At 41.2% G+C, this 19,436-nt stretch overlaps 1 protein-coding gene across 5 annotated transcripts in view; it reads right to left on the bottom strand.

Moving 5' to 3' along the window:
• The window catches only part of VGLL3 (vestigial like family member 3), a 38,372-nt gene that overhangs the window by 7,929 nt on the left and 11,007 nt on the right, over positions 1-19,436 (bottom strand). For 2 of the 5 annotated variants that reach the window (XM_059720616.1, XM_059720617.1), the window contains exons 2-3: positions 18,927-19,182; positions 9,209-9,444 (exon numbers count right to left, since the gene is read on the bottom strand). In XM_059720616.1, coding sequence (XP_059576599.1) covers positions 9,209-9,444; positions 18,927-19,182 — 492 coding nt within the window. Of the gene's footprint in view, positions 1-8,943; positions 9,445-18,926; positions 19,183-19,436 lie in introns of all 5 variants that reach the window. The other 3 variants (XM_059720614.1, XM_059720613.1, XM_059720615.1) reach the window with 2 other exon arrangements.

The following is a 19,436-nucleotide window of genomic DNA, read 5'->3' as shown; positions in this document are numbered from 1 at the left end:
TTTTCCTATATAAAAGTTAAGGACTATTGAATAAATATGCTGCTATCTTAGGGCTTTAACACTACAGCAATGGAATCTGTGCTGCAATTAGGGATTTATCTTCTCCAGGGGGATTTATTTGATTTTGTTTGCATTCAAGCGAGGGCTAGCACTTAGAAAAGGCAATAAAATGTACAAAAAAGAAAACCATCCAAAAATATACTAGCCACTTTAGTTATGACAAAAATATAGTTTCTATCCAACATTCTTAAAAGGTATTTAGGCACTTAATTCATATTGATTTCAAAGGGACTTTAACATTGCCTCATGACAAATATGCATTTCAGATCTTGAGTGGGGTGTTAGTATTGGCCAAGCGCTTAGTTTATGAACAGTGCTCCTAAAGGATCTATTATCAATGCAGGTCCCAATTCAGCATTGATTTAAGCCGATATAAGTCTATTTGACTTCAGTGGTGATGGACCCATTTAAGTTTAGGGATCCCTTCAGCCATTAAGCTACAAAAAATAAAAAGTCAAAAGATAACCCAACACCTTCATGTGTCAGGAATGGGGGTTGAAACCAATTTCCCTCAGATTGTACCTAATCCCTACAATTGCAATTCTTAGGTTTCAGACCTGCTCACAGATGTCCAAACTGGTTGCTCTCAAAATTATAATACAGCAATGGTGAAATAATGTTAAAAATGTCATGAGAACTGTGTATTTTCAACAAGACAATACTTGAGACTTAATTTTTATTTGCCTTAGCCTGAATCTAATCAGAACTGGATGCTTGGCCAAGGAATATAAACAGGTGAACACTGATCATTAGAAGCATCCTATAAAGCAATTTGTTAACACTAAAATAGCATTACATATTACACCATCCATCAGAGGATAATCAAAGCTAGTTATATACATTGATGTGATCTGCAATTCACAGTTGGGGAAACTGAAACAAAGAACTGAAGTCACTTGCTAGAGCTTGTGTTGATGTCAAAAATAGAAGCCAGATGGTCAAAGTCTCAGTCCTATAATTAAATCACTAGCCAAGCTCTGACCTCCAGCATAGCAGAGGCGTGGCAAAAAGCATCTCACTGGGCATGTCTCCATGAGACATTTATTGCATAGCTGACTAATTAGCTAGTAAATGTTTCGGCATCTACACATACTGGGGTAAATGAATTAATTCTGCAGTAGTGCATATGTAAATGCCTGCCAGCTAACCCTCCACTAAAGCTCCCTCGTGCCCCAGCCAGCCCCTTCATGGCACACCGAGTTGGGAGGAGCAGCCCTGGGCTGGCAGGCTGACCCATGGGGCCCTGTGCCAGCCAGGGCTGTTCCACCCAAGCTCCACATGTACACATATACACCTGAATAAACTGCAGAGATTATTGCTCTGGAGTTACTTGCTTCTGGGCGCACATTCAAATGGTGCACCCAGGAGCAATCAACTCCAGAGCAATAAGCTCTACAGTTTATTCAGGCACCATAACTGCATGTATAGATGTGCTCACAGTGAAGCTAAAGATTACTGGTCTCCAAATTCAAGGCCCAACTGCCCAGATCAAGATAGAGCCCCAAGTGCTGGGATTCCACTGGCCACAATAATTCATTAGAGAATTTTACAGCTTTACCACTAGGTTTTCATTGTTCCCTTAAGTGGGCAAAGTTTGGGCATTCAGGAGCTAAGACACCTATCAATCTGGGGGAATTTATTAGGAAGACATTGTCACTGTATTTAGATGGCAACTTTTGTATCCCTGGAAAAAAGATTGTAAATAATAGTTATTTTTTTTGTCAAGTTACTTCAATAACAGCTGGTGTAATTTTGTATTATTTTTCCCTCCTATTTGAAAAATAATTATACAAGAGGGAGTCATAAGACAAGTGTAAACAACTAAGAGGGTAAGGAAATCATTAAGCGCCCAAGTACTAAGAGCTACCAAGAAACACTAAAAGTAGATGTGAGGGGGAAAGAGTTAATATGGCTCCAACTGGCTTAGAAAGAAAAAATATCTGTTAAAGAGGACATAAGTTTGTTGGTAGAGTGCAGTAGCAGGGGGCTAGCTCATTGATTGGACACCTTTCCACTAGATGACTTTGCAGTGAATAGACAGAAATTTTAAACATTGACAAGCCATAAAAACAAAGCCTAGGCAACCACTGAAAACAAATTAAAAAGTAAGACTGCTTTAAAAAACTTGGTCATAGAACAGTTTATATCTCTTTTTTTCATTATCTTCCCATCTCTTTTATTTCAACACAATCTGCACTCCTAACAGTATGTTGTTCAAGTCTGGCCATGCTTATGACCAACAGTGCTTTAATTAACAATGTGGTGATAGAGCAAATACTTTTCCTTCTTATAAAACTGTCTTTGCTTGTATGGCATGACTCAGTATTTCCACATTTGTTGAAAACTATTCATGAAACATCAGCATTTCAGTTAAATATTGCTGTTACTTTGAAGAAATCTAGCTAGCAAGTCAAAGGTGAATTTCTGGCAGGTGTACATGGAAGCCACTCTGTTAAAGACAATGGGCTGCTTTCACCAAAACAGACCCTGTATTTGACACAGTAACTACTAACAATTCCCAAATTCAAGATGCATTTGGCAGCTGGAAAAGGAGACAGCGGCCAACATTTAATTTGCCTTAATTTATCATCCTGGTTAAATCTTTAATATAAAGGAACAGCCATCAGATATGCCAAAATCCTATCCAGTGTGCTGTGGGCATACTTTGGTTACAGGAAACCTTTTTGTCTATTCCCATTATGTACGTACATCACAATTCACCCTAATGGACCACTCTTCTGTACAGTCCTGTATTAGTGGACCTTGGATAAACAGACCTAGTATGATTCTGCTCTACAGGCAGGTGGATGAACAGAGTAAGGGATGCCCACAATCCACATGTGCATCTGTTTCCTGATGCACTAATGGATTTGGAGGACTGGGTATCTGTACCTTCACCAGGGTTTGGGGACCATGGAAGCCACCATTTAATGAAACAACATGGTAATAGTTAAGAGGCCCTACAGACTAAGGTTGGCTGAGGATTCCCCCAGATTTTGGATTTGGGTTTGCTCAACCTGCACAGAACAAAAGGATTTAGTCCAAAAACAGAGACCTTATGGCTTAAGCAACATCCTTTCTATCCATATACTGTGATCTGCAGCAAATCCTAAGAGACTGATCTACTAGAGCTTGATCCAAAGCTTACTGAAATCAATAAAGAATCACACAACGCTGCATACAAAATACCCAAGCTACCAAGCTGATTTCCTTCAGATTTTATGGCTTAGGCACCTGACCTAGGGTCTTGCTCACCAGAGCCACAAGTTTAGTATTCATTTGTATTAAAAAAAAAAAGTGAAGTGAAATTTACAGAGAAGTTAATTTTCAGCATAATATGTGAGAATTAAGCTCCACTTCACAGGAGTCATGTATATAATCCATATCCATCAAATTAAGTGAATCCACATAAGTGCAAACAGATGTATCATGTCGAGATCAATACTTTACTGAATCATTGTTCACTGAGCTAACAATGTTCCAAATCATAAATTCCCCAGCTATTGATAATATGCAAAGGAATCCCCTCTTCGTGACTTTAACCTCTGATGTATGCCAGCATTATCCACTCATGAGATCAGAAATCTGACTTAGCACAGCAGAATTGGTAAAATTACAGACTAGCCTCCTCTGGTGATCAGAACACTCACATTCAACATAATTCATCATGAGGAATTTTACAAATGCTTTTATAATCGCATGTGACAAGAGCACAAGAAACGTGGCTGACGCTAAATATTAAGCAAAGAAGAATTGCTTACATATCCGTATGGCTCTGGAAAAGTGAGTGCTAAAATGAAGGCCAAATGACTTTTTTTTTTTTTATATTCATAATTTAAACTCATGGAGTGTGACACACTGGCATTTCTAGAAGTTGATGGATTTTAGTCATCAAGGAGATGCAAGCAGAAACAGCCAGAATCCAAGCTTTCCTTCCAATATGGCCCAACCCATCCTCTGGAAGGACCACCTATAAGTGAAGTTAGTATGTTCTTCATAGCCATTTGGTTCTTAGGGCCTTGCTACACATTGCACTTCAAGTTTATCAGATACTGACTGATGTTCATGTTAGTTTGGGTTTAGAGCAGTTACACATTCAGGTAAAAAGCTTTCTCTGACTATCCCCAACCTGCAGCTTTAACTTGCTACTAGAGGGCTGGTGAGCTGGGGCCCAACTAGGAGCTACAGCTGTGAGCTGTCCACACAGAACAGGAGAGTGAGGGGAAGGGACTAGAAATGTGAAAGGTTAAACATTTAAATGAGAAGTATATTTATACTGGTAATGCATCACCGGATAACATTTAGGATGGGGTGCAATCCAGAGGGAAGGGAAGCAGTGCGGTGCCCCAGGAACAGGAAGATGGCAGGATAGGCTAGGAGGGATGGAAAGATGAGCGAGGAGGAAGGGAATGGGAAGAGGGAGAGGGCAAGGGTGGGGAACTAATACCTATAACTAGTCTACTCCCTCTTTCCCAATGCACTGGCAGCTGCAGTGTGCTGGGAAAGCCCCTCGCCTGTTACTGCTGCCCAGGGATTCACAGGGGCTGGGTTGTCTGGCGGGGCTTGACGTTACCTCTTCCCCACTCATCAAGGGCCCCAGGGAAAGTGTCCCAGCAGCAGCTGTATCCAAGTGAGTCTTTGCGCAGCTCACCCAGATTCCTGTGCTGCTTAGGGCAGGCGGCTGTGGCTCCTTCCCCTGCAGTGGGGTGGGGCAAGGCAGGCAGTGGCTCAAGGCTCTGCATTCCCCAGCCAGGACTAGTTATGCATTATCAGCTAACCATTTCATCAATATAATTAGAGGAGGAAAAATGGATATTTTTTAAATGATATTTACATCCCTAGATGGGACACTGTATCCTGGGATACTGGAAAACTGAAACTTGGGTGGCTTATTTCTGGGGAGTGGCCATACATTTGTGGAACATGAGCTGGGTAACACGGAACAGAGATAAACCTGCCCTGGAATGGCATAATTTTAAGCCACCCAAAGGCAGCTTAAAACTAGTTTACATTCTTAATGCGTCAACAATCCAGAGTTTAATAGCTCCCTGAGCCACCTAAAATTAATATGCAACAAAGACCTTATGCTCTCTACTGACACAGTCAGCATGGATGCCAATTGGTGCTGAGTGTAATAAAATTCTGTGCAATGTAGAAACTTACCCTCTATGAATTGATCTTTGTGTAGGGACTAGGTTGTCATGATTCTATGACATGCAATGCAATGTTAGGCCTAGTGCCTACTAATTTGTTACTCTGTGCTCCCCGATCTCGGGTCTATAAAGAGTTTAATACAAAACTGAAGACATTCCAGCAAGTACATGGCTTCTGAATACTAAAAATATTTGGTTGCTTTAATCTTTATATTAAAGATAACTCACAGGTTTTCCATCTTTTTCACTGTTTACTTGAGCATTGGGCATAGATTAGAAATTATGGTACAGGCTCTCAATTTATAGTCAACTACAACTATCCTAAATCCATTTATGCATATGCAGTCAAAATTCTCCATGCATACCTGCACCTGTGCACAAGGAATTTCTACAAAATTAAGGCAGGGAAGAATCAAGGCCCTAAGAATTCAGGAAGGAGGTACTGAGCAGTACAATCTATTTCAGTATCTATCACTATATTATTAAAGAAAAGAGTGACAACAACTGATTAGAAATACAAATTCAAATAAACAAGAAGCAGATAAACTAAATTGCCACCAACTTTTTATGCAGGGAAAAAAATCAAAAGCTTTGCAGGAGTCCATACCCTACTCCTTAAATGGCTTTCCTGAACTATGGTTCCTTAAATAACTCCTGAGTCAACTGTCTGACTTCATGACTAGGAATCTTGGAATTACTTTCATACTGGATCAGCCCACTGGTCCATCACTGGCAATAGCTTTTACTTCAGAGTCAGGTGAAGCCCGCCCATTAACTTAACTTGCCAGAATTCATGTCCCATGAGGAGGGAATAGTTTGTTCCCAATCTTGACAGATTATCAATTTACAGCCCAGAGCATAAAATTAAATTACCCTTATATCATGTACACAGCTGCAAATGTTATTAACAAGCATAAAATTGTCCAGTCCTTTTAAAAATCTTGTTATGCCATTTTCCTTAATTTCCTGAGGCAGCAAGCAGCACTGTTTGCTTATAAAAGATGCATAGAGCAGAATGTGTAGCTAAGATTTGCTGGTTTACTAATGTAAAATAAAGATAAAAAGTAAGAGAAAGACATTTTGCACTTTACCCTAATTAAAGTGAGCTTTCCGTTTCATGCTATTTTGACTAGGAAGTGACCCAATGGTATGTTCAGTCAGAGGTAGATTCACAGATTCCTGGAGTCGGAAGGGACCTGGTAGATCATCGGGTCCAACACCCTGCACCAGGCAGGAAAGAGTGCTGGGGTAAGGTAACCCCAGCCAGATGCCTGTCTAATCTCCTCTTGAACACCTCCAGGGTGGGAGAAAGCACCACCTCCCTTGGAAGCCCATTTCATATTTTGGCAACCCTCACCATAAAGAATGTCTTCCTTATGTCCAATCTAAATCTGTTCTCCTTCAGTTTGTGGACATTACTTCTGATAACCCTGAGGAGCGCCCTGGTAAACAGATTGTCCCCTATTCCCTGCTGGCCCCCGCTAATGAGTTTGTAGGCAGCCACAACATTGCCTCTCAGCTTTCTCTTGAGGAGGCTGAAGAGATTCAGATCCCTCAGTCTGTCTTCATAGGGTCTTACCTGCAGGCCCTCAACCATACGCGTGGCCCTCCTCTGAACCCTCTCAAGGTTATCCACATCCCTCTTGAAGTGCGGTGCTCGAAACTGGACGCAGTACTCCATCTGCGGCTTCACCAATGCTGCATAGGTCCTCTGGGACCTGTCCCAAGTTCCACAAGTGCTCAGACAGCTGCGCCAATGGTTCTTCTATGTCGTCGGGCAATTCTTTTAGTACCCTTAGGTGAAGATAGTCAGGGCCTCTTGACTTAAATACATCCAACCCTTCCAAGTGCCCCTTCACTAGGTCAGTGCTAACCGTTGGTGGATTGGTATTACTCTCACTCCAGACTAAAGACTCATTAGGAGGTGCATTTGTATCCATGTTCAGGAAAACAGAAGCAAAAAAATTATTTAACAGCTCTGCTTTTTCCATCCTATCAATTATGAGTTGCCTTAGTCCATTCTGTAGCGGTTCTGTTACCCTGCACCTTCTTCCTGCTCCCTATGTACTTAGAGAAGGACTTTGTTATCCTTAATCTTTGTTGCCAACTTGAGTTTCCGCATCTGCTTTGGTCTTTCTCACTGCTTCCCTGCAAACGCAAGCCAAGTAGGTATACTCCTCTTTGGTGGCTGCCCCCTGCTTCCACAGCCTGTAGGCCTCTTTTTTCCTCTGAAAGCTCCTGGATTTCCTTGCTCAGCCAAGAAGGTTTCTTGGCTCTTTTGCCTCCCTTTGCGTGTACTGGGATGGTGTCCCTCTGTGCCTGTAGGATCAGTTCTTTGAGGAACTCCCACCCTTCTTGGGCCCCCATCTCACAGATGTAATCACTTCTCAGTCCCACCCTAACCAATCTCCTGAGCTCATTCAAGTTGCCCTTCCCGAAGTCTAGCACTACTGCCCTACTATTTGTCTTTCCCACCTTATGCCAGATAGTGAATCCTATCACTTGGTGGTCACTATCCCCTAGGTTACCTTGTACCTGTAGCTCCCCCACCAAGTCCTTCCCTGAGGCCAGCACCAAGTCAAGTAAGGCATCTCCCCTAGTGGGACTGCATACCTCCCGTGTTAGATGCAGGTCCTGTATGCAGGTTAAGAACCTACGTGAACGGGCAGACCTGACCGACTGCTCCTCCCAGCAGATGTCCGGGTAATTTAGGTCACCCATGACAGCTAGGTCTTTGCTGTTTTGAGAATTCTAGGTCTAACTCTTCCCCCTGGTGTGGGGGTCTGTAGTAGACCCCCCACTACCAAGTCCCTTTCACCCCTACCCCCTTGTAATCTGACCAATAGGACTTCAATTTGCCCATCCTTTGTCCCATCTTTATTACAGAGGATATATAATGTACCCTAACATATAGAGCAACGCCCCCCCGGTCCTTCTTCCCCAGTCTATCCTGCCTGTATAGCCTGTAGCCTTGCCCAGTCATGGGCAGGGGCCCACCAGGTTTCTGTTAGACTAACCAGGTCAAGGTCTTTGTCTGCTATGAGTACAAGTTCCTTCTGCTTGTTTCCCATACTTCTAGCATTAGTATAGAGACACCTAAGCTCCCCGATAGGTGCCCTTAGTATTCCCCTATCCTGATTCTTAGTGGGCTCTTTAGTATTTCCCACCTGTTCTTTATTCCCCTCCACTCACTAAACAAAACAATAATTCTTACTTCAAACTCTACAACACTCAGCTAGAGTTATGTATATCCCCCTCACACTGAAATCCAGGCAAACACCTCAAGGAAAGGAGGTGAAAGAACCTAAGATTTTTTTTAGTGATATGGTTGTATGTATAAGACTCCAGAAATAACAGCAGAGTTTGATTAGCTGCTAGTAGAATACATATCAGATAAACACCCAACAAAAAGGAACAGGACAACAGTATAACTGACCTGAACATACTATAAGTTACCAGTCAATGCCATGCCCAGAAGATGCAATACAGCTGCAACCAGTGATGCTGGACTGCTAACAAAACTGAAGCTGTTACAGTAAGGGGACACCCTGTGAGCTATGTTGTCAGTGGCATTCTAAACACAGCTTTTCAGTGCTCATGGGGAGAAAGTCACACCCCAAAATATCATTTAAAAAACCAATATGAAGGCCAGTTTAATTACTTAGAGTCTGTTTAGTTATCCAAAATATTTCCTGTTACACCAGCCATGGAGATAAGCAAACTACATTACCTGCGTCAAAACCAAAACTTGGTACTATGTCCACTGTTCCGTGAAAGGCTCCAGCCCATGCTGAGGTAGCACTGGTGACAGCAGTAGGGTCTGTCTTTGTCACGTCACACTGCGGAGCAGGAATCCTGGCTGCACGTACTGAAGGCATCAGCAGGGATCCATATCGGGGGTCATGGTGTGAGCTGGGGTGATGATGGTGCATGTGTGGATGGGGGTGATGGCGATGCATGTACACATCATGCATGTGTGCATATGAAGGGCTCACCTGAGATGTTAAAGGATAATGCCAGGAATCTGATGCAGCAGAAGGAGGAGGCGGGGCAGTATGATGAAGGCTGTGTCCTGGCCAGCTGCTAGGATCTGCTGTTGGGAAGGTGCTTGATGCAGTAACAGAGAAGTCAGGATGAGCTCCACTCAAACATGGTGGAGGTGGAGGTTGATAGGAGCCAGTCCAAAATGAAGTTGGAAAACTGCTCCGTTGACTTGAAATCGTTGAGCTCTCTGGAAGGGAAGAGAAGAAGGTTGGAGTAACATTGCATTTACTCAAATACAAGCCGAGATTTTTTCCAAAATTAGCATGGGGAAAAGCTTCTCATTTTACATTTGCATGCAAGAGAAAATCATTAAATACACTGCCTATCATTAAACTGCTGCCAAAAGCAGCATGTGCTCAGTAATGAAAACCAACTATGAAGTTGATTAAATGCAGTCAACACCAAGAAGGACTATAACACATGACCCATATTGGGCAAACATACTGATGGATACCTACCACAAGAATAGATTAATACAGCTTATCTAAATAAAATACGTATTAGTGCCCATTGCACACAGTCACCCTCAGCACCAACTCATTCAAGTCATGGTGAACCACTACATTTCAACTTCCTCTTCACTCTCACAGTTGAGCTGTGCCCTTCTTTCTTATTTCCAATTATTCCTGTTTCTTCACCAGCCTTAAATGTCGGGCAAACATTAAACGGGGCCCTAAATGGTTCACACAGAATCCCTCTGCCCCACCTCCCTCAGCCTGTTATGTATGATTAGTGTGGTCCTGCCTTCCATGAGGTGGAACCAGACCAGGTTGCACCTCATCTGTATATAGAATTTTAGAGGATCCCAGGGCTTGTGACAAACACACCTGGTTCTAGACATGTCATGAATAGGAGGCTAATTAGCACGTGGATCTTTTGTTTTGTGTGGAGGAAGTATTTGAAGTACACACACATACTGACAGTGCTGAGCTATAAAGATCAGCATGGCTTGAAATATTGTTGACTCTGCAAGGACGCAGGCCAATGAACTATATGGTAAATCATGAGCCTTTTGGCTTTGGACTAATATCATGCATAGTTTCTACTATATATAAGTAGGTATATACAAGAAGGTATACATAAGAAGTTCTGTTTAAAAGTGTGTTTATGGAGTACCTTTGCTAAAACCTATAGCAATTTCCAAACAGGTAATATGCATCAATTCTGGATGAAATAAGTCTGTGGGTACTCATAATCATGCAGATTACTACAGGCATGTTTATTTTGAAGTCAGTGTTTTCCAATTTGCCCCTCACTTCCATTTGCTGAGGGATATTAGGGTCTGACAGTAAAGGGGCTGCAGGGGGAAAATATTGTGGGGGGAGGGGCAGATTTCAAGGGGGCTACCTGACCCCTCCCAGATTTATTTTCCCTGATAGTAGTGGGAAGGGGGCAAATTCAAGGCTAACCTGCAATAATTAGATTCTACTTAACAAATTAATATTTTTCCCATATATAGAATCTAATTATTGACAGCTTGTCTTATATTCAAGTAAATATGGTATATTTTAAATGACATCATTTAGTTTGAATTTGACCTCCTGTATAACAGACTATGAAATCTCCCTTAGCAATTTCTGCATCAAACTCAAAACTTGTTCAGGCTACAATTTATAAATTTCAAAAAAAATATTCCGCCTTAATTTTAAAACTTTACATGATAGTTAATGCTACTCTTTCAGTATAATTTCTCCCCCAAGGCTTGTGAATAAAGAGATGCACTTGAGTTAAGCATTTGCTACTTGTTTTTCCATGTGAGACTAACAGCCTGGGCCAGATTTTGTTATAACAACAGGTGCATAAATGGACTGGCACCTAAATGCAATACTATTCAACTCTACTTGAGTTCCTGAAAAACTGTTAAAACAATGGGTAGGTGATTTCTCCTCCCTCTCACTGCTTTCTTATGACTCAATCTTAAGGATAAAATAGAGGTTGTTACAAAAGTAGACAGCCTAATGAGCATTCAGGTACTCAAGCAGAGTGAGCAGAATTGCATGTAGGCTCCTAGGTCCTCCTATATGTGTAATACATGTAATAGAATCTGGCCCATATACATTTTAATTAATTAAGTGTTTTTATTGAAGGGATCAAGCCTAATACATATTGAATTACAGAATTCAAAAGTGGCCTCACATCCAATATTATTTCTGTCACTGCACAGTCAGCAGAACTGACCATGGAAAATAAATGTTTTAGTGTTTTAAGTCCTCCTCCAGTAGAATTACTAACAGATATTGCAACTTGTCACATACTTTTGGGTAAAACTCCATCTATAAAACAACTTTAAACAAAATAAACTATTTAATGGGAAGTAGATTAAGTCTTCAATAAAAGACCTGTGTGCTTTCGCAATGTGGATTCAATATGTGCATGTTTAAACCCAATTCAATACCATTGTATTATGAAATCATATTTTTAAAAGTCCATCTTTCCAAGGAGTGGTGAGTGGGTTTGAACTGTGGTAAGAAAATGAACACGTCCAGAATTCTGGCTTCCTAGTCAAAAGTCCTGTTTTAAAGTCTTCCATTCTGAAATATTCCCCAATTTAAATAGAAGTTTTTGGTCAAAGATGGAAATGTTAAAATTCAGGACTCTAGCCTGAACAGAGATAACAAAACCATAAAAATACCCCATGGAGAAAATAAAGTTGGGGAAAGTTGTGTGTAGGATCAGTTAGGGAATCCTCCTAAACCGTATAGAGTCCGCAAAAATATTTATACGATTTGACAAAAAATGACCTTTATTTTATTTTTTTAACAAGCAACTGCAGAAAAAGAGAGACTTGGGTGCAGACATCTTTAAGAATGAATGTGTGCTTCCAAACCCATTAATCTGAGTTCCTTTAAACAAAAATGTCCTTGAAACATAAAAACTATAAAAATGCTTTGTCTGTCTGACTGCATCACTATAACATATTTATGGGTCTGACTCAAAATCCATTAGAATCAATGGGAGTCTTTCCATCATCTCCAACAGGATTTGAATCTGGCCACTTTAGCCAATTGAATATGAATAACTTCTAATACTGATATTTTCTTTGGCAAACACATTTTGGTTTTGTACATAAAAGTTACCTTCATACCAAACTGCTTCAAATGTTAAAAGGCTATCTAATAAAATACAACTCTGTGTCTTTATTTAAAACTGTGATTCAGTTTTCTGTAATAAACTTTTCTAGCACCTCATACTAGAGGATCTCAAAGTACTTCAGCAACTTTGCTTACCTACACTTTGCATCACTCCTCTGAAATAGGTATTATCCCCCATTTTACGAATAGGCAAAAGGAGTGCAAATAAACTGCCTACAGACTTGGTAACAAGCTTCGAGTGGGGAAAGGGAAGGAGATGGTAGATTTTCACTTCCAGATATTCAGGAAAATCTAGTTAACATAGTATATTTGGACTTCAAAAAGCCTTTGACAAGGTCCCTCATCAGAGGCTCTTAACTAAATTAGGTAGTCCCAGGATTACAGGGAAAGTTCACTTGTGGGTTAAATGTTGGTTTAAAGATAGAAACCAAAGAGTGAGTATACATAGTCAGTTTTCAGGATGGAAAAAAGTAAACAGCAGAGTCTCCCAGGGATCTGCATTCGGACCAGTGTTATTTAACATATTCATAACTGATCTGGAAAGGGGGATAAGTAGTGAGGTGGTCAAATTTGTGGATGACAAACAATTATTCAAAGTGGTAAAGACCAAAGCAGACTAAGCAACTACAGAAGGATGGTTAAGCAAATGGCAGTTGAAATTCAATGCAAGTAAGTCTAAAGTAATGCAGGTGGGCAAAAATAACCCAAACTATACCTGCAACATCTGGCTCTACATTAGCTGTTACCACACAGGAAAGAGATCTGGGACTCTTTGTGGACACTTCACTGAAAACATCAGCTCAGTGCTCAGCAGCTATCAGAAAGGCAAAGTAAATGGTAGGGATTATTAAGAAGGGGATTTTAAACCAAACTGAAAGTATCATTATGACCCTTCCTATATCCATGGCAAATTCACACCTTGAATACTGTCCCCAGTTCTGGTCCTCAGAAAAGATATAGAAGAACAAGAGAAGGTACAGAGAAGGGCAACAAAGATGATTAATGTTATGGAGGTGTTTCCATGTGAGGAGAGAGTAAAGTGGCTAGGCCTAGTTAGTTTAGAAAAAGAAACACTTAAGGGGGGACATGATAAGGGCTAACAAAATACTAAGTGTCAAAAGAAAGGAAATAGGGATTTATTATTTACTGTGTCTCACAGTACAAGAACTAGGGATTACAAAACAAAAACTAGTAGGTAGTACGTTTAAAATTAACAAAAGAAAGTTCTTTTCCACACCATGTGCAATTCAAGTGTGGAATTCGTTGCCACAAGATGTTTGGAAGCTAACCGTTTAGCCCAATTCAAAAAAGGACTGGAAAAAAAATATTGGAGGAAAGGGACATCAGTAGCTACTGATAATGGGAGTTAGGGGTTCAGCTTCTGAATCAGAACTCCCTAGACCTTAAACGCTGGAGGCTTCAAGTGAGAGAGGAACAGTGGAAAAAACCCTGGTCATACATAGTTCACTCTCCCCTTCAGCATCCACTATGAGAGACAGGATACTGAGCAAAATGGATCTATGGTCCAACCTAGCAAAAGGCAATTCTTATGTCCTTTGTTATCACCACTATATGATACAACCTTTCTTTAGATTAAAACAACAGAACTCAGCACTCTGTACCCAGTATTTTATCTTTATTTTCAGTAGAAATTGTTACAAACATTATAATGACTTTCAAGGCAGAGTAGCTCCAGAGATGAATCACCTCAAAAAAACAAGACCCTTAAGCAAAGAAATTGTTGTTTAACCACTCACTTAATATTATTAGCAATATGAGAAGAGCCTTCAACCAGCATATTTGTGAATATGAATTACAGGCCATATTGACAAAGTCAGCTAGACATACAATTGTTCTAAATTGGGTCTGAAGTATATAAAAAAAAAAAAAAAAAGTGTTGGATTCTCTCAGTCTAGTTCCTACTGAACAAGAGCCTGTTTTGTAAAACCATTACTTGGCTCTTGCTGTCACCTCAATTCCAATGCCAAGTGGTGAATGGGACAAGAAGTTCCCTTAGGGACAAGGTAGTCCCTACTGCACACAGAAAGAATATTGACAAGGCAATTTAAACTCCCCTGCTCATTCTTTTCATCTTATGTGCATAAAAAAAGAAGACTGCCCACCAAGCCTATCAAACAGTTTTGGGTTTTTTTTGCAGACACTAAATATATGATACCGTCAACAAAAATGTCCATTACATATTGTATCAGCCTCCGAGGTGAACCACAGCCAACTATAGCACACATGAGGATATATATTTCCATTATAGTTGAGGATTCTTCCTTCCCCCTCACCTTACAAACTCTGCAAGTGTGGTCAATAGTTTTTGCCAGTGCTACATTGTAAGATACACAGGTAAGAGCCTAAGTCCTGTGGGGACATTTTAATAATGAGAAAACTATCTGGGTAGAGGAGGTGTTACTTTACATTCAGTGCTATCAACTGTGACACTGACCATACAAAAGAAAATAATATACCAAATAACTTGAATTGGTCTTCATGAAAAATGAAATAAAATAAAAGCATGGCCAAGAAACATACAATAGCTACCACAATCATTTCCTATTCTGTGGGGGAGGCCAGAGGTTGCAATCTCTCAGGTACTACAGTGGTAACTAATTGCAATTCTTAACTATTTAGTAGTGGCAAACATGAAATGTATTGCACTGAAAACATGCCACAGTATGCGTGCTAGGAAGAAAATGGTTGATAAAAAATGTTCTGTAGTTACTGCTAAAGTGATTCTTTATTAGTGACTTGGACGACGGGGTGAAGTAAGAACCAGCAGCATACCTATAGGCTGGGGAACTCCCTTCTCAAAAGCACAGTGGCAGAAAGAGATCTTGAAGTCAATAATGACTCCAAGATGAACATGGGCTGAAAACGCAAGAACACAGTCAGTAGGGCTAACCATACCTTGTCCTGCATCCACAGGTGCATCACAAGCAGGGCCAAAGAGGTGATCCTCCCCCTCTATGCAACACTCATCAGGCTGCAGCTGGAGTACGGTGTCTAATTCTGGGTGCCGCACTTCAGGAGGGATGTGGCCAGCATTGAGAGGGTCCAGAAGCCACTCAAACACCCACATTCATTGTCAGGGCGGCTAGGGTCCAGGGCCACTCGCATGATCCGGGGACAGCAGGGCGGGCCCTATGAGGAGAGGCTACGGGACCTTAACCTGTTCAGCCTTCGCAAGAGAAGGCTGAGGGGGGACCTGGTGGCTATCTATAAACTTACTAGGGGGGACCAGCGGGGTTTGGGAGAGACCTTGTTCCCCCGAGCGCCTCCCAGAGTAACAAGGAATAAACAGCCATAAGTTGCTAGAGAGTAGATTCAGGCTAGACATCAGGACGCACTACTTCACAGTCAGGGCGGCTAGGATCTGGAACCAACTTCCAAGGGAAGTGGTGCTGGCTCCTACCCTGGGGATCTTTCAGAGGAGGCTCGACGTTTACCTAGCTAGGGCCATTTGAGCACAGTTCTCTCTCCTGCCCAGGCAGGGGGTTGGACTAGAAGATCTAGGGAGGAAAAATGTCCAGCACACCTACAGCCTAGGGAATGACCTGCTGGGTGGCACGGAAGTGGAAAGGGATCTTGGAGTCCTAGTGGACTCCAAGATGAACATGAGTCGGCAGTGTGACGAAGCCATCAAAAAAGCCAATGGCACTTTATCGTGCATCAGCAGATGCATGACAAATAGGTCCAAGGAGGTGATACTTCCCCTCTATCGGGCGCTGGTCAGACCGCAGTTGGAGTACTGCGTGCAATTCTGGGCGCCACACTTCAAGAAGGATGCGGATAACCTGGAGAGGGTCCAGAGAAGGGCCACTCGTATGGTTAAGGGCCTGCAGACCAATCCCTATGAGGAGAGACTAGAGAAACTGGACCTTTTCAGCCTCCGCAAGAGAAGGTTGAGAGGCAACCTTGTGGCTGCCTATAAGTTCATCACAGTGGCACAGAAGGGAATTGGTGAGTATTTATTCACCAAGGCGCCCCCAGGGGTTACAAGAAATAATAGCCACAAGCTAGCAGAGAACAGATTTAGACTGGACATTAGGAAGAACTTCTTCACAGTTCGAGTGGCCAAGGTCTGGAATGGGCTCCCAAGGGAGGTGGTGCTCTCCCCTACCCTGGGGGTCTTCAAGGGGAGGTTAGATAGGCATCTAGCTGGGGTCATCTAGACCCAGCACTCTTTCCTGCTTATGCAGGGGGTCGGACTCGATGATCTATTGAGGTCCCTTCCGACCCTAACATCTATGAATCTATGAATCTACAAGGTCCCTTCCGACCTTACATCTATGAAAAGGAAAAATATATTTGAATTATGAAAGAAAATAGGGGGAAAATACCACTAATTCTAAAGATTTTTCCAAAGCTTAGATTTCAGTTTATTTTAACTGCATGGGAAGTTTGAAGAATCTGTATTATTTAATTTGTCAGGGATAAAAAGAAAAATAAAAGGTTTGACCCTGGGTACTAACTTTCTTAAAAGATCGATTTTAAAAATGAGCAATATAAACAACTTTTATTTTTTATTTGCAAACTTTTCTTTTGCAAATGCATTTGATATGTAAAAGAATAATGGATGCCACACACACACACACACACACACACACACACACAAGTTGAACAGTTAAACACCTTAAGGTTAGCTGTGTTTTAATTTCTTATCTATGGAATCACAAATGGCACCTCCATCATGAATTCAAGTGAAAAAGTGGAAGGATAATATTATTATCCTTCTTTCAGGTCACAAGACAAATAATCCAAAAAAGAATAATATGCAACTTACTCCTACCCACTTCCACAATTTTTCTGCATCTTTACAAAAGGCAATTATAAATGCAAATTATCAACTTCCTAAGAACATGGAGCCCGTACAAAGTAATATACATGTGCTGCACTGAGCTTCTTTAACCTTAATGAACGGACACTGAAGCAGCTGAGTGACTTTCCCTCTTCCTTTTTTTTCCAAGCTGCTCTGTTTTAGACATTAGTTTGGCCATGACAAAATCCATTTCAGCCTTTTATCTTGAAAAACAAATATGCTCTTCATTCTCTGGGAGTGCGAACTACAGGATCTAGGGTACCTGGAATGCATGAAGAGCCTAGGGGGCAGGTAAAACCTTGCAGATCCCAGGAATACTTTCATACCACAGGGTTCTCTGCATCATGGGGAATTGTGAGTCAAGCATTCTTATCTGGGCTACTGTCTGTCCCTTCAGAGCCCCAAGGGGAAACATGGAGACATCTTAGAGAAAAAGTGCATGGAGATATATGATGCCACAGAGATTATAGGCTTTTCCTCTTCTTCAATGTAAGATGTACAAGATTTCTATGCAGAGGGTCCTCTCTACTCACTGTTTGGGCAGTAGTATGATCATATTTGTATAAATATTTATAGCTCATCTGGAAGGACACGCTAGCCATTTCCAAATACTTGATGTTTCTTTGTAACAGTGAGGTTGATCCCATTCCTATTTAAGTCTGTTCAAGTTAATGTTCTCCTGTTTAAGTTAGTGGAAAAGCACCCATTCACTTTAATAATGCAGGGTTAAACCATAAATCCCTTGAGCTCCCCAGCCATTTTTGTTGCCCTTTGCTTCACATCCTCTTATTTGTTAATGTCTTTCTGGAAAGAAGATCATTTTGTATTATTTCTTTTTTCTTAGTGAAGTTCAAAATTCCTCTCTCTGTTTATCATCTGTAAGTGCTCCCTGTTCAAGCTCATTCAGCAAGTTCAGTTTGCTGAATGATCCACTGGTCCCTGTGGTATCTTAACCTCCCCAACTTGATACACTTGTTAATGAACTTTTGCCTACAGCCCTTCTGCCAACTTACAGTCCATATAATTATAGAATGACTTCAGTTATACCATTATATTTTTGAGAGACTGCATAAAACAGTCCCTCTCTTTTTACAAAAATCAAATATCTCTCTTGTTCTTTTTCCCTTCACTAATTTTGTAATTCTCCAAAAACAAGCTGGTTTGGTAGCCGGAATTACTGCTTATCTATCTCGAGACATGTGCCTCCTATCAGTTACTATAGTGTCTAGCTTCCTTACAATCTCTAATGTACTTATGCTTACCACCCTCCTCTAAGTATTGTATTATCCCCACTTTATGAAGGGGAACAAAGCCACTGAGACCCTGACTGTTTGTGGCATAGCAGGGAAATGGACGTGGGTCTTCTGACATCCTGGCTAACATCGTAACAATTAGCTTATCCTTCCCTTAACCTCTGGGGCCAAATTTTTCACACCAAGGGGTGAGAGTTATACCTCAGTTCTTTCAGTAGTTCCCATAATAGCTGATGCTGGTCCCTCAGAGATCTCATCTTGAAGCACTGAGTATCAGGTGAATTTGAAGAGCCAACTTCCTCCAGACCTTTGATTCTTGCTCCCTACTTGTAACACTTAGCCACTTACTTCCAAGAAATTTCTTGCTGCTTCCCTGAAGACCAAGGGGATATTTCCACCACCACCACAGATGCAAGATTCCAGCAGGAACGCAGTGTTTGCAGTCATGAAACAGGTTAAGCTAGACAACACAAGGTTAAACTCTTGTTTTTCTTACCTCTCCATAGAGGACTCAGACCTGCTTTGCTTTTTGAAAGGGCAGTTTCTGGGTTGAAGCTGCTGGCTTGGCTCAAAGCTCTTGAGAAGTGCTCATCCACTACTGAACCAATGTCTCCCTGGAAGTAAGTGAAAAGGACACAGCGAGAGTTAAGGTACTCCATCTCAGCAGGCTGGTCTTTCTCATCTTCCTCTTGTTTGCTGGGAAGGGTCACCTCCAGAGATTCTTGCATCTTGGCATACACTGCTAACTTCTTCTGGGATTAAAGAAAAAACACAACAAGAAAGTGGCAATCAATAGTGAAAGTCATTGGAAGCACAGAATTCTATGTCTTCAAAGAATCATTTTAAAGAAGCTGAAGATTCATTTCATTATGTCTTGCGCAAAACTGGTAAAACAAGGGAAAAAACTTTCCCGAATAGTCATTAAAATATTTGATCCTGCTCGTAATTGAAGAAATGTTGAAAACTTTCTACACATTTCACTTTAAAGTATCACTTCCTCAATCCA

Source organism: Alligator mississippiensis, chromosome 1 (assembly GCF_030867095.1).
Source record: "Alligator mississippiensis isolate rAllMis1 chromosome 1, rAllMis1, whole genome shotgun sequence".
In the NCBI taxonomy this organism is placed as follows: domain Eukaryota; kingdom Metazoa; phylum Chordata; order Crocodylia; family Alligatoridae; genus Alligator; species Alligator mississippiensis.
The sequence above is the reverse complement of the archived record's forward strand: the minus strand, read 5'-3'. Positions and strand labels throughout refer to the sequence as shown.